The sequence below is a fragment of the Rattus norvegicus genome, chromosome 10 (assembly GCF_021556685.1).
Source record: "Rattus norvegicus strain SHRSP/BbbUtx chromosome 10, alternate assembly SHRSP_T2T, whole genome shotgun sequence".
NCBI lineage: Eukaryota > Metazoa > Chordata > Mammalia > Rodentia > Muridae > Rattus > Rattus norvegicus.
In genome coordinates this window covers 92432923-92457664 of record NC_141543.1, presented here as the reverse complement: position 1 = coordinate 92457664, position 24742 = coordinate 92432923, and the positions used below count along the sequence as shown (strand labels likewise).

Below are 24742 nucleotides of genomic sequence, written 5' to 3'. Positions count from 1 at the left end.
TCATAGAAAAACAAAACATTTACTGATTCTTTTGTCCACAGCGTCCTATTTTGTGCTTGATAAACGTAGATACTAGGAGACAAATTCTCTAGGTAATGGGCAGAAGTGTGCCGATCAGAGCGACTGCCTTACTGTAAATGAATGTTTGTTTACTGTTAAATTGAATCGTAAGTTTAAAAGCACACTCTCGCTGGGTATGGTGGCACGTGCCTTTAAAGCCCAATTCAAGAGGTGGAGGCAGGAAGAGTAAGGAGTTTGAGGTTGAGCTTGGCTACGTAATAAATCAGGTTATCCTGGCTACTGTAGAGCCTGTGTTTAAAAGGGAAGAAAAGCACTCTTGCTTTCAAGAGGTAATACTTTTAATTTTTGGTTGCTTGTCTTTATTTTGCTCAAATTGTGTGTGTGTTCCCACATGCGTGCATGCACAGGTGCTCCCAGCAGTTGAACTCAGGCCATCGATTGGTGGCCAGCATTTTTACCTAACGCGTCATCTTAATGGCCTGGTAAATTTTTTTTTTAATTCTAAAATCTGATAGTGTTTTAAGACCAGTGAACATTCCCAAAACAGGATATAATTAATTTGTCCACCACTTTGCTTCCCCATGTGCAGTCTCCATTACCTCTGTAGCTGTATCCAAAGTCGAGATCTGTTAGAAAGTATTTCTGATCTCAAGTCCCAGGATTCTGAGATCCTCTAGGAGATCCATACTCTGGCAGATGCAAACATCTGTAGGGTATGGCAAGTGTTACCTCAAACTCTGTAGAGACACAGATGTGAGTTAGTGACAGTCCCTGCTTTCCACAGCTGTTCAGGTTAGCGGTTCCCTGTAGGAGCTGCCATTAACACTTGCCCAACTTAATAGCTTAGAAGAATTTGGAGACTACTGCTTGTGCAGAGGACCTGAGTTCGGGTCCCAGAACCCACTTTGGTGACTCCCAGCACCTTTAACTCCAGGCATTTGATGTTTCTAGCCTCTGTGGGCACTCACACTCATTTGCATTCGTACATAGACACACACATACATACATAATTTAAAATTAATCTAAGAAGATTTCAAAGAATATGGGGATGGGGTGTGGCTCAGAGGTAGAGTGTTTGCTTAGCGTACATGAAACCCTGGGTTTGATCCTAAGCTCTCTCTGCATTAAACTGGCACGATGACACACATCTGTAATCTTGGCCCTCAATGGGGGAAAAAAGGTTAGAAAAATATCAGCATCTTTTTGGAAGGAAACTGTAGAGTGTTTCTTATAGTTTTGTTGTCATTCATTTTGCTCTGTGGCCTAGCCTGGCCTGAATTCACCGTAGGGTAGCCTGGCCTCAGACACCGAGGTTATCCTGCCTCAGCCTCCTGAGTGTCGGTGTTGTGGGAGTGATGCCGTGGTAGGTGACTTACAGCTGATCCTCTCTTGAGTTCTGTGCTTACTCACTGTGAATCACTGCTTTCCTTTCAGTGTACCATAGAGAGCATTTTCCCAGGTTTTGACAGCCAGGATATGTTGATGAGGTCTCTGAACACAGTTGCATTGGTTCCAATCATGTATTCCTGGTCCCCTCTCCAGCAGAACTTCATGGTATGTGTTGAAAACGCTGACACATTGTTTAAAACTGTGTTGTCATTTTATGCTGATCTGTGTGAAGGTCTTTTAGAGTAAAGACTGTCAGGGCATGCCACAAAACTTGGACCTAGAGAGTGCAAGGTTATTGTAACTCACTCGCTCTGAAATGATAAATATATTTTAAGCAGCAGAGAGGCTCAGCAGATAGAGGCACCTGCTACCAATCTGCCCGGCAACCTGAGTTCTGTCTCCAGAATCCATGTTGTAGGAGTAAAGAACCGACTTTTGCAAGTTTTCCTTTGACCTCTACATATATGTGTCCTCCACCCACCTCCCCAACACACACACACAGTCTCTGTCTCTCTGTCTCTGTCTCTCTCTCTCTCTCACACACACACACACACACACACACACACTCTCTCTCTCTCTCACTCTCTCTCTCTCTCTCTCTCTCACTGCAGATTGCACTATCCTGTTAGATTTTGGTGCTCTCTAAAATACACTTCTGATGGCTGGGTTTTTTTGTTTTTTTAATTAACGAGATAGGACAAGACTCCCAATTTTCTTATTACCTTGACCCAACTTTATAATATTACTCACAGTTAAATGTGGCTGAGTCAGACCCTTTAGGCTTAAGCAGTTTGCCATCTCTGCTGATGGAGCAAGTCTCTCGGAATCCTCTAATGGCAAGGTACTCTGACAGTGGCGGAGAGAACAGAGGTGGCTGTGGGTAACAGTGCCTTCGTGTAGTCCTTTATCCTGACGCCTGCCAGGATCTGGTCCTCTCTCCTCTAATCCTGTCACTCATCATCTGCCCACTGAGAGCAGTGCTCCTGATTAGACTAAGACAGGGTCTGCAGGAGGGAGTCATCTCTCAGAGTAAAACTGTCAGGTGGTTTTACTTGATCCCCGGGGATTGAAGAATGACTAGGTTGGCACTGGAGTGTAGCTTAGTGATAGAGCATTTGCTTAGCCTTGGTGTATGTCTGTGTTCTCTGCTGAACACCTTTCTCCTTTAGTATTATTTATTGCCCTAAAACGTCTATGACCTGTGTTGATACGAGTTATAACCATGCTTCTTCATTATGGGGAAGTGGATGTTTCTGTTTTTATGGTACCTGTAGTCAAATTTTAGGCTGGGACATACCAGTGCTAATGTCAAGGTAAACAGTTAGTGGTTGATATTTGACTAAACTTGTTTTTTCCCCCTAAGAGTAGTGCTGCCCCCTTCATTTAAGGTTTTGTTGCCAAACAAAATGGCTGATCCTTAAAAGGCATGTCAGAGACTCAGGCCAAAGAAAGACCAGCAGCAGATGTTCCATTGGATAGGAGGGAGGGAGACAGGGCGGTTCATGGGATGAATCCATCGTTTTGCAGGTGGAGGATGAGACGGTTTTGTGCAATATTCCCTACATGGGTGATGAGGTGAAGGAGGAAGACGAAACTTTCATCGAGGAGCTGATCAACAACTATGACGGCAAAGTCCATGGTGAAGAAGGTAGTGGTCCTGGGCTCACTGCAGGAGGGCTTTGCCCGCACACTGCTGCCATTGTTCTGTCCCGTCCCTGTGGGCGCATGCTAAAGAGTATTCCAGTGTGATGACAGGACTTAGGATTAGAATTCTATATTACAAAAGAAGCGGGGCCACAACAAGAACTGCCTAGCAATCGGTGGCTAGGACGGTGTTTGTTGAACAGGTGAATTTAATCTTTGACATTTTCCATAAATACATCAGAGGCCATCTTGATTTTCATTTCTCTTTCTCTGAGAAGAGCATTGGGCATATCATCTCTGTCATAGTACTTTAGTCCAGGTTTCCTCTGGATTCTCAGAAACTGGCTTAAATATCCTTATTTTATCAAAGCAAAACATTTGAACTTAGTTGTTATTTTTTTTTTTAATTCTTTTGAGTTTTTGTTTGTTTATTTTATGTGTATTGTTGTTTTGCCTGTACAAATGTCTGTGTACCATGTGTCTGCAGTGTCCAAGGAGGCCAAAAGAGGGCAGTGGATCTCTTTGGACCTCAAGTTCCTGAAGGTTGTGAGCAGCCATGTGGGTGCTGGGACTAGGTCCATTGGGTTGGTCCTCTTAACCTCTGAATGGTTTCTCTAGCCCCTTGTAATTTAAAACAAAACCAAAAAACATTTATTTGGGGGATGCAGTCCACACTTGCCACAGTGTGGGTATGGAAATCAAAGAGTTAATTCTCTCCTTCCACCGTGCGGATGCAAAGGATTGAACTCAGGTCACCAGGTTTGACAGCGAGTGCTTTTACCCAGCCAGCCGTCATCATCTTGCCAGGTCCTAGTTTTAATTCTAGAAAAGGTTGTTAGTGAATAAAAAGTAGGAGGAGGTGTTGGATGTGGTGGCAGAGGCAGGAGGATCTCTGAATTTGTGGACAGCCAGGGTGACACAGAGAAATCCTATTTTGAAGAATTTAAAAAAACAAACAAACAAAAAAAAAAGTAGAAAGGGGACCTGGGCATGGCAGTGCACCCTTGTAGTCCCAAGAACTCAGGAGGCTATGGCAGGGGAGTTGCAAATTCAAAGTTTGATTAAGGCTGCAGAGGAAGTTCAATGCCAGACTAGGCAATCTAGTGAGACTTGGGATATAGCTCAGTGAGAGCGCATGCCTAGCCTGCCCACAGCCCTGAGTTCAGTGGGGAGAAAGAAGAGGGCCTGACTCCCCATGCAGACGCCAGCCAATAGCCCTGCCTGCTCCGGACAGTTAACATTCAAAAGTGCACCCACAGCACCCTCTAGTGTTCAAAGACATTATTTCAAGTTGTATAACCAAATGGACTATGATTTTTGAAAAAAAGTGTCTTGATTAAGAGAAGTCACTATTGAGAGGTAGCACAAAGCCAAGCGATTTTTCACTTGACTGTTATTTTTCTGCCTCGCTTGTAGTTGTTGGCATGCATTTGTTGTTACTGTTTGATGATCGGAGAGTTTGTCTGTTTAACAGCCCTGGCTGTCTTGGAGCTCGCTTTGCAGACCAGGCTGTAGACCTGTAGAGCCCTGTCTTTCGAAGACTGGGATTAAAGTTTGTGCCACAAAGTTTGTGCTAGGCTTGCTGTTGAGATTTTGAACAGCAAGTCCAGTGCTAACAGTGACCACAGAAATTTGAGACTGGTCTCCCTTTATAGCTTTGACTGTCTTAGAACTCACTATATAGACTAGCCACAAACTCAGAGATCCACTTGCCTCTGCTTTCCAAGTGCTCGGATTAGAGGTGTGCACTACCACACCTGATAAGACAGTCTTTTTAAATGTCCCAGTGTTTTGCCTATTTGTATGTCTAGGTAAAGGTATTGAGTCCCCTCGAACTGGAGTTAAAGATAGTTGTAAGCTGTTACGTGGGTGCTGGGAATTGAACAAGGGTCTTCTGGAACAGCAGGCAGGGCTCTTAACCACTGGGCTATCTCTCCAGCCCCAAGACCCTGTCTTAAGTGGGTAGGAGGGGGAACCCTACCTATAAAGATGAGGCCACCACTGCTCACTTTTCTCCTCCTTGTGTTCCAGAGATGATCCCTGGGTCTGTGCTGATCAGCGATGCTGTGTTTCTGGAGTTGGTAGATGCCCTCAATCAGTACTCGGATGAGGAGGAGGAAGGGCACAATGACACCTCCGATGGAAAGCAGGATGACAGCAAAGAGGACCTGCCAGTGACAAGAAAGCGGAAACGCCATGCTATTGAAGGTGCATAGCCCCACTCCCACAGACTATTTTGAAGTTGACAGGGACAGGAAAGAAGGGAAAACTTGAGAAGTGTATTATTCGCTAAAAAATATTCATGCTTCTCATTGGTCTATTTAAAAGAAAAAACTGGTCATTAACTGATAGCTTCAGCTGACTGAACTAGCTGAAAAAAAGAACAACTTCTAGAATAATCACTGCTATTTCTAATTCTAGTGTGTTTGGAAAATCTGGGAAGATATAAAGGAGAAAATAAGATTATACTTCAATCTTGCTACATAGGAATAATCTGATTATTTCTTGTAGATTTTAAATTGTACATAAATAAATCATCATGATACTAAATTGAGATCGTATGGGTGCATGATATAAACTTTTATCTTATTAATTTTATAAATATTTTCCAAGTCATTAGTATTTAACTCAGTATTACTTGGCTGTGAAGTTTGCTATGCAAGCATGAGGTCTCCAGATACCCAGGAGCCATGGAAATGCAGAATGGGGAAACCTGTCTGTACTTCTGGCCTTCTAAGGGCCAAAAGGGCATCCCCAAGACAAGATGGCTAGCCAGAATATTCATGTTGGCAAATCTTGGGCCAAAGGATAAGGTGGAAGAGGAGTGGAGGAAGATGATTCTAGAAATCTGCCTCAGGACCTCACATTTGCTGGCATGCATGCCCACATGTGTGCCCACATACACAAATACACATCTGCATACATGCCCATGCACATAAGACTGGGGACAGAAGGAGTTGTCAGATTACGGATTTGCACTGTTCTTTTTTTTTTTTTTTTCGGAGCTGGGGACCGAACCCAGGGCCTTGCGCTTCCTAGGTAAGCGCTCTACCACTGAGCTAAATCCCCAGCCCCTGCACTGTTCTTTAATTGTATATCCAGAGACATGTCTCTCTTCCTGTGAAAGAGTCCCAGTGTCAGTCCCGCTCCTCAGCACAGTGTCATGGTGGGTCTGTCCGTCTTCACCTCCGAGAGACCCTTCTCTTGATTCTATCAGGACTACAGACTTTGTTGTCAATATAGTTGAGGTTTGGATGAGCACAGCAGCTCTAATCACTCTGCTGCACCCAAGGGGGAAAATCCAGACAGCCTTGCCTACACTCACGAGTTCACTGTCATTTCCCATTCAGGCAACAAAAAGAGCTCCAAGAAACAGTTTCCAAATGACATGATCTTCAGCGCCATTGCTTCCATGTTCCCCGAGAATGGTGTCCCTGACGACATGAAGGAGAGGTAGGGAAAGCTGTTCCTCTCAGGCTACACCCAGGCTCGTGAACAGATTCTTAGCCAAGCCCGTCTTTTGCTTAATAAAAAGCCCTGTTGTGTGCCATGGTTTGCTTGCACTTCTGACTTTCTTGTCTGGTTACCTCTGAATGTCCCTTGTCATATGAGGGTTCATTCTCTGTGCTGCTTTTGAGGCTGAATGGGCAGAAAACTTGCTCTGTCCTTCTGGATAATTCTACCAGCACTGAACTTACCCAGCCACCTTCTCCTTACTCTGATACAGCCCTGCACAGTTCCGATGGCATGTCCGCTTAGCTGCTTATCGTCCCACCCACCAGGCCTATAAAAACCACCCATCCTCCCTTGGCACGCCAACCCTTTATGGCAGTTCCCCTGGTTACAGTGGGGAGTTTCCTAAAGAGGAGTTCTCTCTTTTCTTACAGGTATCGAGAGCTGACAGAGATGTCGGACCCCAATGCACTTCCCCCTCAGTGCACACCCAACATCGATGGCCCCAATGCTAAGTCAGTGCAGCGGGAGCAGTCTCTGCACTCTTTCCACACCCTGTTCTGTCGGCGCTGTTTTAAATACGACTGCTTCCTTCACCGTGAGTGGGGCTGCTCTGTGTGAAGTGCTTCTCTCCTCCCACCCCAGCCCAATTCCTCCTGTGTATTTACTCTGTGGAGTTCCCAGTTCCTGCTCTGGCAAGGGCTTCACAAAAGGCCAGGTCTGCCTTGATTTGCTGGGTGACACTGATATGGTTTGCATGATAGGTTCAACTTAATTAAACACTGGGCTTGTCCCTTGGTGCCTCCCGTCTTTGAAAGGATTGTATAGTTATGAGAACTAAATTTTCTGTACCCTTTGGGTCACCTTCATATGGAGTTAACACCTGCCATAGCTCCCTGACTCGGTTTCCCTGCTTCCTCTTAGTTGGGGTAGAGCCTTGGAAACACTACAGCCTTTTGTTTTCTAGCTTTCCACGCCACCCCTAATGTGTACAAAAGGAAGAACAGAGAAATCAAGATTGAGCCAGAACCATGTGGTGCAGACTGCTTCCTTTGGCTGGTAAGTCCATAAGCTGTCCTGGCTTGGTTAGCTCTGCTTAAGGTTGAGCAGGAAATGGTCCTTGAACTTTCTTTGTCTGGGAACACATGCTAAGTGAGTCAGCCCACAGCACTGCAGAGGCAGTCCAGACATGATAGAATGGATTTAGTCTTTCTTTTGGGCTGATGGGGTAAGATTTGATGAACATTAGTAAAGGATTTTCTGCTTTTTAAACTTCAGTTTGAGACTGTTGTTCAATTTAGAGCAAAGAGGTCTGTACCTGTGTGTTGGTGCTAGAGTACTTGGGCTTGGCCCCCAGCACCATCAAAGAAAAAAATAATAGAGCAAAGTGTGTGTGTGTGTGTGTGTGTGTGTGTGTGTGTGTGTGTGTGTGTGTGTATGGTGTATATGCTGTTTTCTCCACAAAACCAATGCTTGGAAGATAAGAGAGAGTTGGTGGGAAGATCGTGTTTACTCAACAGCTGGCTGGCATCCTGAGGATGTGGTGGTGGGGTACCTTAAGATTCCATCTTGATGGGCGTGATGGCTCTGCCTTTAGTACTCAGGAGACAGGCATATGGATCTTTGAGTTCGAGGCCAGCCTGGTCTATGGAGTGAGTTCCAAGACAGCCATGGATACACAGAGAAACCCCTGTCTTGAAAAACCTGGAAAAAACGTCTCAGAGAACGAAGGAACTCAAAGGGCTTCCAGGGAGGAACAGAGGAGTAGGCAGGATGGCAGTTGGCTGACGAGGATCTGGTCGTTCAGGGAGTGTTTTGAAAGTTCTCTGACTGGCCCAGTGGTCCCCAGCCTCCTTTGTAAATCCATACAGTTAGTTACGTAGGCAGATAGGTCATTTCTAACCTTCAGAGTAGCCACATGGTCTCTGAGCTGATGCACTGTTGTAAACAGTAAGGAGTTCCTGTGTTCTCGTTATCTGGTACCGTGCATGCTGTATGTGGAAAGAAAGACTAGTTAGCATTTAATATCTTTTTTTTTTTTCCTTTTCTTTTTTCCGGAGCTGGGGACTGAACCCAGGGCCTTGTGCTTGCTAGGCAAGCGCCCTACCACTGAGCTAAATCCCCAACCCCAGCATTTAATATCTTGATCATTTGGGTGAACTTCTCATTAGGATTTAGAATTGGGCAAAGGAAGGTGACAACTGTGGGGGCAAAGAGAAAGGGAAGTAACAGGGACTCCCCAGGGCAACTGCTAAGGGGCCGCCATTGACTCGGCTGCCAGCCCTTCATTCATTCTGGCTCCTCAGCGCTAAATGGGAGAAAGGATGGAGGACTTGGGGACGGAAGGCTTTGACGTGGGGAGCTATGTGATGCTTTGCTGGAGGGCTGTGTGTGCGGGGTGAGATCTTGGTCATCTGGGGCATGTGTCCTTTCATCGCCGTCTAGCACATATCAGTAGATCTTGATCTTCTGAGGCTAGTTTCTGTAGTTCTGTGGGCAGACATATTTTAATCATTTATTTTGAGCTTTGGGTGAGGCGTGTCAATAGTGTATGTATAGAGGTCGGAAGACAACTTTCGGGAGTTAGTTTTCTCCCTCTGTGTGAGTCCTGGTAATCAGACTCAGGTCAGCTGCACTTTTACCCACTGAGTCATCTGCCCAGACATACTGCTGTTAAACCTCAGTAATCTGTGTGGTTTGCGTGAGGCGATGCACAAACTGAAGGATAATGCAGAATTCTATACATATCTGAAGGCCATCAGCTGCTCTCGGGGTCTGTCAGCCTGTGCGTAGATTATTTACTGCTTAAGATGTCACTTGTTTTTAGACCTCAGATGCTAGGCAGGGGAAGGGGAGGTACTTTTGAAAGGGGTGGGGGAAAGTACTTAGCCAGAACAACCCCCACAGGAGGGCATTGCTCAGTTCTCTATGTAACAGGCTGTGCTCAGGCGAAGGATCGGCTGCTTCACACAGTTTCTGCCATTGGTTAAAACTACAGTGCACGGGGCTGGGGATTTAGCTCAGTGGTAGAGCGCTTACCTAGGAAGCGCAAGGCCCTGGGTTCGGTCCCCAGCTCCGAAAAAAAAGAACCCCCCCCCCAAAAAAAAAAACTACAGTGCACAGCCATGTGCCTTCTGGACCATCTTCAGCAGGGTAACAGATAAGTCAGTGCTCGCAGTGTTGTTCAGATTCAGGTCCTGATCTATAACTCGTCCTTTTAAAATTATTCCAGGCCTTTCTCCCAACATAATGTTAACATTTAGCACTTCATTAACTCAAAAGGTCATCACTCTTCTTAGAGTCACCACTCTGAAACCTTGTGCGTGTGTTTGTTCAACTTGAGAGCCACACACATACATTTGTGTGACCTGTCTAATGTGCTGGGCTATCTTCCCCCTATTTTTGTTTTTCTTTACAGACAGTGTCTTTAATCATAACAAGATGTTTGGCCCTGCCAAAGCAAGCCTTTGGAATGGTAACCTAGGACTCAGTTCTTATAAAAAGCTTCAGAAGAAGGCAAAAGACTGAAGAGAAACCAGTGTTTATAGTTTCTTTAGGTTTTTTTTTTTTTCTTTTTACAGTGCTGAGAATTGAATTTACAGCCACATGTATGCTAGGCAAGTGCTCGAACACTGAGCTATTCTCGGCTTACCAACTTTTTAATAAGAACTTTTTGGTTTTAGACTAGTCTGAAATATAGTTCAGGCTCAAGATCCTGGTTCAGCCTCTCAAATGCTGGGATTATAGGTGTGTACCAGCACTTGTCTGCATCAGCTCTTAAATAACATTTTTAATGCCCAAAGAAATCAAAAGAAGCCTTCCTGGACTTGAAATATTTTCCCATCTTTATCCAGATGTTTGTGAAGACTTTGGTGCAGGGATTAGAGCCAAGGTGGCATGCTTGCTAGACACATCCCTTCCCGGGAGCCGCATCCTTGACTACACATTATCTAGGCAGAGACCATATTTCACATAAGATACTTTACTATTTTTACATCAGACAATTCCATCATTCATTTCTTCTTTTTGTGTTCGTTTGTTTGTTTTGAGACAAGGTCTCACTTTATTTGCCTTGCTGTCTGGGAACTCATTCTGAAAACCATACTGGCCTCAAACTCCCAGAAATCTGCCTGCCTCTGTCTCCCGAGTGCTGGCATCCAGCCCTCATGTCTTCCTCGTGCAGGTTCAGTGTTGTGGGATGACCTGTGTTCTAGACTTAGTTGTTTTCTCAGAGCATCACTGGCCTTGTTCTCTGACCCCAGGATTCTCAGAAGCAAGCTCTGTGATCGGGTTTTATTTATGGTAACACAGTATTTTGGGCTAATATTTATAGGGCTTGGATATATCTCAGTGGGAGAGCAATTGTCTACGTGTACAACATCTTGCATTCATTTCCCAGCACTGAAAAAAAAGAGGAAGAAAGACTGGGTGCAGCTCCCAGCACCCAGGAGGCAGAGGAATGAGGATCTCTTGAGTTTGAGGTCAGCCTGATTACAGAGCAAGTTCTGGGACAGCCAAAGCTGCACAGAGAAACCCTGTCTCAAACAAACAAACAAACAAACAAACAAACAAAACAAAAAAGAGGAAGAAAGTACACGGAATTTAGGAAGCCAGTGCTGTGTATTCAGAGTGGAGAGCATGTGTGCTATCAGAGCCAATTAATTTCAAAACACAATATACTATTCCTGAGAAACAGGTAGAAGTCTGTGGGAGGCAGTTATGGCCGAGCTAAGTTATAGTTTCTGCATTCTTCTGAGTCTTATGCAGATTTAGGGAGAAGCTTCTAAGTTAAACAGTGGTAGATTATGTTGTAATTCAAAGATCACACATGTGTTAGCTGAAATGGAAGCTTTGTGGTCATCTGTGAAGAGAGTGGCCTAGGGAAAGGAGCCCTGACTCTTTATCCACTCTGTAACATGGAGCTACAGTCTCCAAAGCAGGCTCCATCCCCTCTGACCCTCGGTTCATACACAGGGGATGTTCTCAAATCCCAGATGGCTAACACGGGAAGAATTTCAGATGCTCCTCAAAGCTCACGATGTATAGATTATATCTTTAAAGATTTTAGGACACCTTTTCTGTGAAAAGGAATGTTTCCATGTTTGGGGAATGTTTAACCACTGTTATAATATGGTCACACTTCCGTGGTACAGATAAAAACAAAGTATCATTGTGCACAGTTTTATGATGGTGGCATCAACTTGGAGACTGTGCCTATTCCTGTTTCTATCCTGAAATGTGTTCACCACAGGAAGGAGCAAAGGAGTACGCCATGCTGCATAACCCTCGGTCCAAGTGCTCTGGGCGCCGCCGCCGAAGGCACCCAGTGGTCAGTGCTTCCTGTTCCAATACATCCGCCTCTGCTATGGCCGAGACTAAAGAAGGAGACAGTGACAGAGACACTGGCAATGACTGGGCCTCCAGTTCTTCAGGTAAACAGAAAATGCCCAGCTCCTAATCTCTTAATATTTATAACTTTTAAAAACTATTCATCTTTTCTACCAGTTTATCTGTAAGCAATGAAAGTGAGGTACACACACATAGACACAGACACAGACATACACACACACACATAGAGATACCACACACCACACACACACACACACACACAGACACACACACACACACACACACACACACAGATACCACACACACACACACACACACACACACACACACACACACACACACACACACACACAGACAAACTTGTCCTGATCCTGCTGACTGGATTACAGGAAGGTGCCCATGTACAGCTAACATTACCATTCCTAAATGTTCTTTTCAAATCAGAACGATGCACTTCTGACATAAGGCTGCCAACAAGCTGCATTCCACACATGTGTGTTTTCTCCCTTGTTCAGAGGCTAACTCTCGCTGTCAGACCCCCACGAAACAGAAAGCTAGTCCAGCCCCACCTCAGCTCTGTGTTGTGGAAGCTCCCTCAGAGCCCGTGGAATGGACTGGAGCTGAAGAATCTCTTTTCCGAGTCTTCCATGGCACCTACTTCAACAACTTCTGCTCAATAGCCAGGCTTCTGGGGACAAAGACATGCAAACAGGTACTTTCTGAGAGCAACAGGATGAAAGTGGGTTCCCTCCTCATTGCTCACCGCCTCCACCACCTTAGCAGGCTGGGTCCAGACAGGAATTGTCTTGCGAACTTCTAGATCAGGGTGCGCGCGTGCACGTGTGCATGTGTGCGTATGCATGTGTGCATGTGTTGAGAGACAGAGAGAGAGGGAGAGAGAGAGAAATTTTTTTCTTTGAGATAGCTCTGGTTGGCCTAGAACGGAGCTCACTATGTAGGCTATAGGTTAACATATAAGTTAACATTGAACTCCCAGAGATGCACCTGCTTTGCCTCCCAGATGCTGGCATTACAGTTGTGTGTGCTGCCATGCCCAGCCCTTCACATGCTGTATTCAAAGTTTCCTGTCACTTGGCTTTCTAATTGCCACTCCAATACCTGGGTGCAGACCTTAGCCTTCTTGCTCATACCATACCTGAAAATGCAGTTTGATAGCACCTTGTGCACTGATGATCCAGAGGCAAGAAAAGACTGCAGACTAAAGGTGCTTTATGACCCAAGTTCAATCCCCAGAACCCACTCGTTAGGAGAGAACCATCTATTCAAAGTTGTTCTCCAGCCTTCACACTTACTATGATACACACACACCTACACAAACATACACATGCATACGCAATGAATAAATGAAATGTAGTAAAATTCTTCAGAAGAAATGGCAGGAGAAAGGAGGGCAGAACAGAGATGAGAATCAGGTGCCTGGGCCAGTTTGTCCAGCAAGAAGGGAGCCCAACGCTGACACCCTAACCCCACAGCTCCCTGACTTCTGCAGGCCTGCATGGTTTCTTCCTAGGAGCACATCCATGGCATTACTAAGCCAGGCGCTTCTGAAGGCCTTGGGCGCCTGCTTCACGCTCCTTCATGGGATTGCTAAGGAGAATTATGAGAGGAAGGGATTTGCACTTTCATTTCAGAGCCCAGATCTGTTTCCTTGCAACCCAGATTCTTTTTTAAATTTTATTATGTTTATTACTATGTCTGCATGTGGTATGTAAGTGTGTAAGTGTGCGTTGCCATAGCATTTCTGTGGAGGGCAGAGAACGACTCTTGGGATCAGTCCTTTCCTTAAGCCATAGGATCTGTGGACGAAACTCAGGTCATCAGAGTTACCCGGCAAGTGCTTCTTCCTGCTCAGCCATTGTATTGCCAGCCCACAGCACAGGTTCCTTAACCTAAAAGTCTGTAGATTATGTGTGTTTTTAAAAAGACAGCTGGGCATGGTGGTGCACACCTTTAATTCCAGCACTTGAGAGGCAGAGGCAGGCAGCTCTCTGAGTTCCAGGCCAACCTGGTCTAAAGAGCTAGTTCTAGGACAGCCAGGGCTACACAGAAAACCCAGTCTTGAAAACCATAAACAAGCAAGTCTTTTCCTGATACTATTTATAGTCTTTGCAGGACATCAGATGTTTCTGTAGCCAAGAGGGGAATAAAGAAAATGAGGGAGGAGACACTAGAAATGAGTGCTGTAAAGGAAGAGGACCCTGGAAGAGGAGCCGGGTTTCCTTAAATGCTGCCCTGATAGACAGCCAAGACCCTAGTACCTTTCTACCGACAGAGGGAGCTAGTGCTTAGCCCAGTGACACCCTTCCCATCAGGCCTCCCTCAGCAACTGCAGTTTTCTTTCTAAAAACACAGAGCTACTCAGGCAGCTCACTGTGGCTTGAGAAGTGGTAGATAAAAGCCAGAGATGGTAGACAGCAGTACCGGCTTGGGAGTTCTGCCTCCCGGGTCTAACTAAACCTTCAGTGCCAGTGACCTCCATCCCAGCCATATCCCGTCTGTCTCTATTAAAAAGGTGCCCTGTTAGCTGCTTGCAAATTCCAGATTCTTAACAAGCCCAGCACCTGCCCAGTCACCTGCCTGGTCTCCATCCCAGAGATGTGACTGGTCCTATTCATTTCTCTTCCAGGTCTTTCAGTTTGCAGTCAAAGAATCACTTATCCTGAAGCTGCCAACAGATGAGCTCATGAACCCTTCACAGAAGAAGAAAAGAAAACACAGGCAAGGGTTACACAAAGGACTCTTAAGGCTCCTCGTGTTATCTCTGCTCTGACCTCCTTGGGATCACCCTTGCCTCCCCCTTGGCCACTCAGTGCACTGGGCAGAGGCAGCCCATCTCATTGGGACACTCAGATGAGAGCCGGTGTCTTCATAACTCCTTCAGGACCTGTGACTGGGGCCAGCCCTTCCCCGTGCCCACCCTGAGGGCTCTGAGCCTGCTGTCTAGCCAGTCCGATATGGCTGGCCTTTGGCTCTGCACTCACTAAGATTATTTTCCCTTTCTTGGGTGCTGACCATCTTCCCCACTCTGTAGAGTTTGTTCCCTTTCTTTAACTGTAGTGTTGTTTTTCAGAGATACACAGTGCTGTTTATTGGCTGGAAGTTGAAAAAAAAAAAAAAAGTAATAGCTTTGCATGGTCATATACTTTTAATCCCAGACCTCAGAGGCAGATGGTCTCTGTTTGTTTGTTCAAGGCTAGCCTGATCTACATAGTGTCAGGCCAACCAGAACTACATGGTGAGATGCTGTCTTTGATGGCCAGGTTCCCTAATGTATTACCAGACAAATAAAGGAGGTGGTTCTAGCTCTACTACAAAGGAAGTCCCTTCTGCTCTTCTCTGTCAGCATCTTCACTGAAAGTCTCACCCACCACCTTAGAGTTCTGCCTGGCAAGGGAAGAAGTGGGGACAGGGGGAAGCGGTAGTATGAGTCAACAGTTACACGACTTTTGCTTTGTCTGGGTTTTCGTTTTGGGAGGAGGAGCCTCCTGTTAAAGAACTCAGAAAGGGTACCTTACAGTTGTTAAGCTGCCCCTCAGAGCAGGGCATGCTGTCATTTGCCTGCACGCTCAGCCCTGTCTTTCTTTTTCCCCTAGGTTGTGGGCTGCGCACTGCAGGAAAATTCAGCTGAAGAAAGGTGAGTTCAGTTGAAGAAAGGTGGGGGACAGATCAAAGTGGAGTGCACGGTTAGCGTGTGCAAGGTCATGGGCTCCATCTTAGGCTCTTGCTCACAGGAACACACACACACACACACACACACACACACACACACACACAGAGAGAGAGAGAGAGAGAGAGAGTGTGTGTGTGTGTGTGTGTGTGTGAGTTCAGATTAAGGCCTCACCCTGTGGTTATCACCCTGCTGCACCCTGTAGCTCTCCTGTTGGCCCTGGCTGCTTCTACAGATTGCAGATTTCTTTGCAGCATCTCTAGGGCTGAGCCAATGACTACAGCCAGGATGCCGTCTCAGAAGATAAACTTTAAGCCTGTGGTCTCTTGAGTTTCCTAGTGTGCTGTTTGCCAGTTCTAGGCCTCTTTTCATGTTTAAAGTAGCTGCCTTCTTATCTCGGGCCATCTCTACACCCTGCCCACAAAGCAGATACTCTGTTGTTTATGCACGGGGTCAGCCACATTATCAGGTGCTGAGTGTGTCCAGGGTCACGGTTGGGACACGCCGGCTTCAAACTTGGGGCATTGGAACATTTGGGGGATAGGCCATCAAGGTAGCCTGGTCGCAACAATGTCCTGCTCTATTCTCTCTTTTAGACAACAATTCTACACAAGTGTATAACTACCAACCCTGTGACCACCCGGACCGTCCCTGTGACAGCACATGCCCCTGCATCATGACCCAGAACTTTTGTGAAAAGTTCTGCCAGTGCAGCCCAGACTGTAAGAGCACCCTGCTTTCACCATCGTCTACCAAAGTGGTTGGCCTTGGACTGCCCAGGCTCTTTTCTCCTGCCCCCTAGCTGCCTGTAGACTTTTCCTTTCCCTTTGCTGGGCTTTAGGCATCCTACAGGGAAGGAAGGTGGGCTCCCCAAGTTGTGGGGATTGGTGTGTTCTATTTTCTTATTTTTAATTTTAAAACTTTATTTTATTATTTTATGTATATGAGTGTTTTCCCTGCATGTATGTCTGCACTGTGGGGCATACCTGTTGTCCAAGGAGGTCAGAAGAGGGAATAAAAACTCCTGGAACTGGAGTTAGACAGTCATGAGCCATCATGTGGGTGCTGGGAATCAATCTCAGGGCCTCTGGAAGAGCAGCCATTGTTCCTAGCTGCTGAGCTGTCTCTCCAAACCCTGTTCTACCCAATTCCTGAGTTCATAAAGTCTCAAAAAACAAAAACAAACAAAAAAAAACCTAAACACTAGGTGGTGGTGCACATCTTTATCCCCAGCACTCTAGAGGCAGAGGTAGGCGGCTCTCTAAAGTTTGAGGCCAGCCTGGTCTACAGAGTGAGTTTGAGTTCCAGGACAGCCAGGGCTGCACAGAAAAACCCCGACACAAAACACGCCCCCACCACCAAAAAGACTTTTCACTCCCTCCCATCTCCTGCCTTCTTCTTCTCCTCCCTACGGGGTCTGTATTTTCAAGCAATTTTCCTTACTCTACCTCACAGGTAGCTGAGATTATAGGTATGACCACCTTTCCTAACTGTGGAAGTCATTTTTAAGCCTTTAGTGGGGACTCTAGAAGCTGGAACTAGATATGATGCTTCTCCATCTGCTTCCAAGGAGCGCTGATAAGCAGGAGATTTTGCTAAGGCGCATTCAGGGTCTCCTCTCTAGGGCGATGTTTTTAAGAGTGTAGGGCTAGAGAGATGGCTCAGTGGTTAAAGACATTTTCTGCTCTTCTGGAAGACCTGAGTTTGGTCCCAGCACCCGTCCGTATCAGGCAGTTTACAACCACTTGTAACTCTGGCTCCAGGAGATCTGACACTCTCTTCTGTCCTTGGACATCCATGCACATTTGACATCCACATAGACATAAATAAAAATAAAAGTGAACAAAAAAAGTTATGAGGGTTGAGTGTGGTAGTGTGTAACTGTAATTAAGTCTGGAACTCCACTGTGGGAGTCTGAGGCAGGAGGATCAGTGTTCAAGGCCAACCTGTGATACTAAAGAAACTATATCTTAGCAACACCTACCACCTCCAGGTTTGTTCAAGTACATACAGGAGCACCTACCTATAACCAACCCCAGCATTGGGAATGACGAGGCCTTGAACCCAGCTTAAACCCTGCCTCAAAAGAGAGAACAGGAGAGTGGGGAGAAGGGAAAGAAGAGAAGAAAAAAGAGGGCTGCTTAGATCCTGGAACCACATGAGGAAAGGGAAGAATGGATTCCTGTGCTGTCCTCTAACCCCACACGTGGGTGCACACCCACTAAATATGTAATTAAAGGGAAAAGGTTGAAGAGAAGAAAAAGAGTACATGCATAGAATTTTTTAGCAGTTTGAGCAAACGTTTCTGAACTGGAACTGACCTTGACCTCCTGCTCCTCCGGCCCCACCTCCCAGCTGCTGGGATGATAGGTGTGCACCATCACGCTGGACCCACGCAGAGTCTTTTATTTATTTCTTTAATTTTCTAAAGTTCATTGGTGTTTTATCTGCATGTATGTTTGTATGAGGATGTTGTATCCTGGAGTTACTCATAGTTGTGATTGTTGAGAATTGAACGCTGGTCCTCTGGAAGAACAGTCAGTGCTCTTAACTGCTGAGCCGTCTCTCCAGCCCCTGTGTGGATTCTTTATGTCTGTAATAACTGCAGACTCGCTGTTGACTCTATGACCTGTGCTTGCTAGACTCTGTCTGTATGCTCATCCTAGCTGAAGTTCTCTTAGAACTCTTTTCCCCAGCATGTATTACGTGAGCAGGATAAAGAACATTGATTTCAATATTTTCTTATTAGCTGGAGTTTATTTTGTTGGTATATTTTGATTCATTTTGAGACAGGATCTTATTGTGCAGTCCTGGATGGCCTCAGACTCACAGAGATCTACCTGTCTTTGCCTCCTGAGTGGAAGGAAATATAACTTTAGCTCTGAGGGATCTATTGTCACCTTTTGGCCTCCAAGGGCTTTTGCACTCAGGTGCACATATTCAAATAATACACAAATAATATACAGAATTATAAGATATACACAAATAATTAAATTTAAGAATACGTGTGTAGGAGGGAGCTAGAGAGACAGTTCAGTGGTTAAAAGCAGAGAGCCTGGGTTCTGTTCACAGCACCCTCATAACCAGCTATAACTCCACTCATAGAATCTGCTACTTTCTTCTGGCCTCTGTGGATTTGTTTCACATAGATACGTGGGCACACATACCCACAACCAAATCAAATAAAAATACATACATAGGTGCATACACATCTGGTGGGAGACAGAGTGGGTGGTGTCAGCAGAAAAGTTGTCCACTTCTTACCCACCATACCTTTCCTCTTTTTCCTGCTTGTGGCCAAGCAGTAGATGGCAGCCTCTGGGTTTGCAGAGGGCAGTGCCCAGGCATCTGTGCTGTGATTTGTCACCTGACAAGGAACAGATAGCGATCTCAGCCACAGTAGATAATAACTAGAGCTGTTGAGGGCTGTGGGCAGGGGGACAGCGTAGAGCGGATGCGTTCGTTTCAGAAGATGATGCTTGTGTTGAAGAGGAGGGTTTACTGTGAAAAGCACTGATTTCATTTTCTTTAGGGTTCTTTCCACCTTGATTCCAAATTCTGTCAACAAGGACAAGAGGGGAACCCTGTTAGGAAATCTCCAGGTGACACTTGGTCGTTACACCTGCCTTCCTGTCTGTTGGGGATTAGTTCACAGTGTGTTTGTTTCTGTGTAAGCACATGTGCGCATGTGCATACATGTGTAGCCAAAGGTCAACCTTGGGCTTGGGCGTCATTTGTGAGGAGCCACCTACCTTGTTTTTCTAGATGGGATCTCTCACTGCAGCTAAGGCTTGCTCATTAGCTAGGCTATCTGGAATCCACCTGTGTGCACCCTCCCTGCACTGGGGTTCTAAGCACAAGGTGCTCCCATGCCTGATTTTTGTATATGGGTTCTGTGGATCAAATTCAATTCTTCCTGTTTACATGGTGAGTACTTTACCAACTGAGCCATGTCCTGAGCCCTGAAAGAGACACTTCCTTGTCTAAGGGGAAAGCCAGATGTTCAAGAGAAGGAGCCTTCTGCCTGTTGTGCCGAGTCCTTGGTTGGCCGTGTCACATTCACTACTCTGCTGTCCCCGAGTCTGACCTGTGTCAGTGCGGGCTTCCTAACCACCCCATCTCCTCACTCAGGCCAGAACCGCTTCCCTGGTTGTCGCTGTAAGACTCAGTGCAATACCAAGCAGTGTCCTTGCTACTTGGCCGTTCGTGAGTGTGACCCTGACTTGTGCCTCACCTGCGGGGCCTCAGAGCACTGGGACTGTAAGGTGGTGTCTTGCAAAAACTGCAGCATCCAGCGTGGCCTCAAAAAGGTGAGGTCTTTTCTTGGGTCAAGATCATAGTGGGAAAGAAGAAATGTCCCCAGATGTCGTTGTTCCTTTGGCTCCTCGGAGGGGTTGTATGTAAAAGTGCTTGACAGATTTTGCCAGTGGTCGAATTAATCTAATTTTCCATTCTACGAAACGGAGCAAAGGAGTACGCACCATTCTGTTCCCCTTTGGTGTTGGATTGAAGTCCAGGTCTCTACACATGGGAGACGAGCCCTTTACCTCCAGCCTCTGCCTTCAGGCCCAGTGTAGCCCGTGCTACTGCCTACATTACAGTGTAGCCCAGACTCAGCCCCAGAGGTCCCCAAGGAAGAGGAAGAAAGTATCCTATTTCCTTACCATTTCCAGTTTTTCTTACCCCCTCAAGCGTGAAATGGTTTGGACCTTTTCTGTTTTCAGGTTCCCCTGACAGTTGGTAATTCTTTCCACCTGCCCCCATCACACACGTGCACATAAAGTACCCACACCCACTCAACCCGCCTGCCATCTAAGGCTTGCCTCCCTCTCCCCCAGCACCTGCTGCTGGCCCCTTCCGATGTGGCCGGATGGGGCACCTTCATCAAGGAGTCTGTGCAGAAGAACGAATTCATTTCTGAATACTGTGGTGAGGTGAGTGTTCCAGGTTGAGCCTGTGTTCTTACTGGGAAGATACTGACAAGAAACTCTCTGACTTTCTGTGGCTGAGGCTTCTGTGAATTAATTAGTCTCTAAATAACTCAGCCCAGTTTTCATGTGGCCTCACAGGGAATCCCACAGAACTGTTTGCAATCCTGAAACAAACCACTGTTTGTCAAGTGTTGGTGTCTGACTCTCTCTAGCCTTCACCCTGATCAGCTCTGGGTAGGGATGGGGCTAGCAGGGTCTTGCTCTCCTGCACTGCCCCTTCCCGGTTCCTACAGTGTCATACCTCGAGCGGGCATGACACCCTCTTCTTCCTTGTTTGCTCCTCCAGCTCATCTCTCAGGATGAGGCTGATCGACGAGGGAAGGTCTATGATAAATATATGTCCAGCTTCCTCTTCAACCTCAACAATGGTATGGCATGGCCTTCTGTACCAGGGTGATCATGTGCAAGTCTTTACACTAAGCAACCTTTGCTGTGATCCAGGTTTAAACCACACTGAGTCTGTCAACAGATTTTTCTAACAGAATGCTAAGCTGAGCTCTGAGGCCTCATTGGATATGCTTCATTTCTGAGTTCTGCTTGGAGTGGGAACAGTGGACACTTCCACTTGAGATGCTACCCCAACCAGTAGATGGGAGGAGGTCTAAAATTCAGACGGAGGACCCACAGGGGATGCCCCCACCTGAGGAGGCAGGCTCTGCTTTTCCCATCTCCTTTAACTATTCTGGGCTTCACACTCCCATTAGACTACATTGTTTCTGTTACCACTTAACTGATCTAAACTAGAACTAAAGAAGTGGGGGGTTGAAACTAGGCACATTTTTCATGTCTAATCCCAGCATTTGCAGGCTACAAGAGAACTACCACAGATGTGAGGCCAGCCTGAGACACAGGGGATCCTGTCTTCAACAACAAACAAAAACAGGCATATTTTTGCCTGTTTTGATCACAGTGGTACATACATGTGATCGTAGCACTGGAGAGGCTAAGGCATGAGGGTTACAGTAAGTTCTAGGCCATCCTGGGCCACAGAGCTAGACCTTGTATACACCCCCCTCACTCCCCAAGTATAGAGATTCCTGGGACACTCATGATTTTCTTTGATTTATGTCATGTAGATTTTGTAGTGGATGCTACCCGGAAAGGAAACAAAATTCGCTTTGCAAACCATTCAGTGAACCCCAACTGTTATGCCAAAGGTGAGTGAGTCTTCAGAGCCTAGGGAGCGGGCGGGCTGAGTGAACTCCTCACAGCCTGTGATGTTTAGCTGTCATTCAACTTTCAAGGCTGTGTTAACCATTTTCCAAGGAGATTCTTGGTGGCCTGGCTGCCATCATTTTAGGCCTCTCCTTTCTTACTTGGCGTTTTCCACTGACTACAGTAAAAACGCATTCTTATAACCATGATTCAAAAGGTCACCATTTCCCCAAACTCACTGTTGGAATAGCAGAGTCAAAAGCAGAGAGATAAGTGCCTGCCTTCTTGACTACATTCTATTTCCATTTGATCCTCTTGGGAATTTGGAGAAACCAGCCCAGTATTCTGAATGCAGGCTTGCCCTGTCACTAAGTAGGAAGGCTTGGAAGCTAGCCTAGGCTTGTCCTCTCCTCTCTGCAGTGGTCATGGTGAATGGAGATCACCGCATTGGGATCTTTGCCAAGAGAGCAATTCAGGCTGGCGAAGAGCTCTTCTTTGATTATAGGTGAGGTGGTTGGGAAGGATGCAGAGTGACTGTTGGAACTGTTTTGGGGCTTGCAGCAGCTATAGTGGGGGGAGGAGAGGGTCTACAGTTGTCACTGTTTGCCTCAGAACCAGGAACATTACGAATGGCTGCTGGAAATCGGGTGGAAGGGAAGCAGGAGGGACCCCCATCTTGTCAATCACAGAGTAACCCAGTTCCTCCTCCCTGCCCTGGGATAGGTACAGCCAAGCTGATGCCCTCAAGTATGTGGGCATCGAAAGGGAAACGGACGTCTTCTAGCCCTCTGGGCCCTGTGCCAGTGCTGTGGTAGCTGCACTGTCATGGCTTCAGGCATACACCACTGCTGCTCCAGCTCCTGCAATGTCTTCCATGCTGAAAACCCACCCACTCCTGCATAACTAGGCCTCCACTTTATTCCAAGGGGATGACACTCTGCCTCAGTGAGAAGGGGAACAGGCGGTGAAGACCTGCTCTCCCAGGAGGGTTCAGATGTGAGAAGCTGCACCTCTGTGTTAGAGGAGAGGAGATGGTGGGCTTGGGATGATATCAGTGCTTGACTTTTCCTCAGCTCCCAAGCTGTGGGCCCTCAGGAATCAACCAGTGCTACCATTTCGGCTTTCTAAATTGAGAATTCTTATGTCACTAGCTGTCATGCATTGCTAAGTGAAACCAGGTGCCTGGAGCCTGCAGGTGCTCGGGGTCAAAGGTGAGCCTGGCAGGCAATGCAGACAGAACTCAAAGGGAGATGTGTCTGGTGACACCAAAGCAGGAATTTAAGGATACAGGAGGGAAGGCTACATCCCTGTCCTGTAGACATAGGAAGAGCCAGCTAGACCCTGGCAAAGGCCTATCCTATAGATTCTGGGGGCCGTAGGGCGTTTTGAGGCTCCTAGGAGCATGTGCCAGTGACCCAACCCCTTCCGAAGTCCTGGCTCAATGGCCGCATGCCTAGGCCGCTGCTGAGCACGGGGCAGTGCCTGGCTGGAGCGTGTACTCCAGGTCAGTGAAGCTGCAGTTGGCGTCAGGCCCTCCATTCCTCAGAGGCTTATCCAGGGAGCAGCTTGGCTTCTTCAGGGTAGCTGGGTCTATCTAGACAGAGTGAGGTGTTGCGGGTCTGGGTTCTCCTATCTGCAGTACCTGCTGTTGGCTGTTTGCGGGTGGGGCATGTCACAGTGCAGGGTAGAGTGGCAGGCGGACCACCGTCCTCTGGGACTCCTACAGAACCCCGCACTTTAACTCTCTTGTAGAAGGGTTAGAGCATAGAGTGCAGCTTGAGCCAAGGTCTCTGGGGCTCCTACCCAAATCCCACCTCTGTAGGAGGAAGAGAGTAGAAGATTCCCCAGTTCTATCTCATCTTCTGAGAGGCAGGAGGAGCTGGCTTGACACAAGAACAAAAACCAGTCAGCCTTGAATCTGATGTGCTGAGAACACAGGGCTATGTTCTGGAAAGGGCTTGGGCAGATAGACTGCCCTAGGCAGTGTTGGAATGGGGACAGGCTTCTTGTTCCTGGAGAACCAGAGCTCCTCCCGTGGTCCTTGCTAACTGTTCCCTTCTCCACCAAAGAAACCAGGCTCCCTTCCACCACACTGCCTCTTAGAGATTTGCATGGGTCATGCATGCTTGTGCACATACACACTCCTTCACTGCACTGGTAGGTACATGTGTACCTCACACTCACACTCAGCACATACCCCACAGCTCCTGACAGTAGCCTCACCCACCTCCCAATCAGGCTAGTCCCTACCACAGTTCTGAAATTGACATCTGCCAATGGTTTGTGTCTGTTGTGTGTATCAGGGATACCCTCAAGCCTAGCTACAGGCTCTGAATTACTCATGAATTCTCTGGGAAACAGAGACAGGTGGAGGAGGGACTGGTCATGAGGAATGCTTTAAAACATGTCGGCTCTAGACTGACCTCAGCCTTCCCTCAGCAAGCATCACTGGCAGCCCCTCCTTCCACCACAGTTCAGGCCAATAATACTCATCCTCCTCCAGACGCCCATTCTTGGTTTCTGCTGTCCTCTATTTTTAATGACGGGTTTCACCCCTCCTCTCCACTTGTGCCCCACGTCATGGAAAATGATAACGTGAGGTGCTGTGGACTGGTGGGGAACTGGCGTACATGCGGCTTTGCTGCCAGTGAGTTTCTTGCACTTTAAAGCCCTGTGGCTTGTGACCTCTTATCTAATAAAGTGTTAGAGTCCATTTTGGCAAGTTGTGTCTTGCATGCTTGGGCTGGAAACATAAGAGGTGGTGGCATGGGAACAGATTGGGTAGAAGCTTTAGCACTCTGATCACCACAATCCTCTGGGAGCAGGGGTGGGAGGTAGGGTGACCAGGTGGAGCCCCTGTCAGGTGCATAGGTTTTGGTTTTTGGAGACAAGGTTCTCTGTGTAGCCCTGGCTGCCTGGAACTCAATCTGTAGACCAGGCTGGCCTTGAACTCAGAGATCCGCCTGAGAGATCCGCCTGCCTCCGCCTCCTGAATGCTGGGATCAAAGGTGTGACCACCACTTCCTGACTTATTTGTATAGGTTTTGAGGAC

General features: G+C 46.9%; 1 protein-coding gene across 5 annotated transcripts in view; it reads left to right on the top strand.

The window, feature by feature from the left end:
• The window catches only part of Ezh1 (enhancer of zeste 1 polycomb repressive complex 2 subunit), a 35926-nt gene extending 11523 nt beyond the window's left edge, over positions 1–24403 (top strand). For 4 of the 5 annotated variants that reach the window (XM_087572280.1, XM_087572282.1, XM_087572281.1 and 1 more), the window contains exons 5-21: positions 1456–1575; positions 2938–3058; positions 5086–5262; positions 6405–6507; positions 6942–7105; positions 7475–7566; positions 11759–11939; positions 12372–12568; positions 14504–14595; positions 15471–15511; positions 16141–16266; positions 19676–19854; positions 20383–20478; positions 20822–20903; positions 21612–21692; positions 22111–22195; positions 22414–24403. In XM_087572280.1, coding sequence (XP_087428406.1) covers positions 1456–1575; positions 2938–3058; positions 5086–5262; positions 6405–6507; positions 6942–7105; positions 7475–7566; positions 11759–11939; positions 12372–12568; positions 14504–14595; positions 15471–15511; positions 16141–16266; positions 19676–19854; positions 20383–20478; positions 20822–20903; positions 21612–21692; positions 22111–22195; positions 22414–22474 — 1998 coding nt within the window. In that variant the 3' untranslated portion in view covers positions 22475–24403. 5 annotated transcript variants of the gene reach the window in all.
• The last annotated feature ends 339 nt before the right edge of the window (positions 24404–24742 follow it).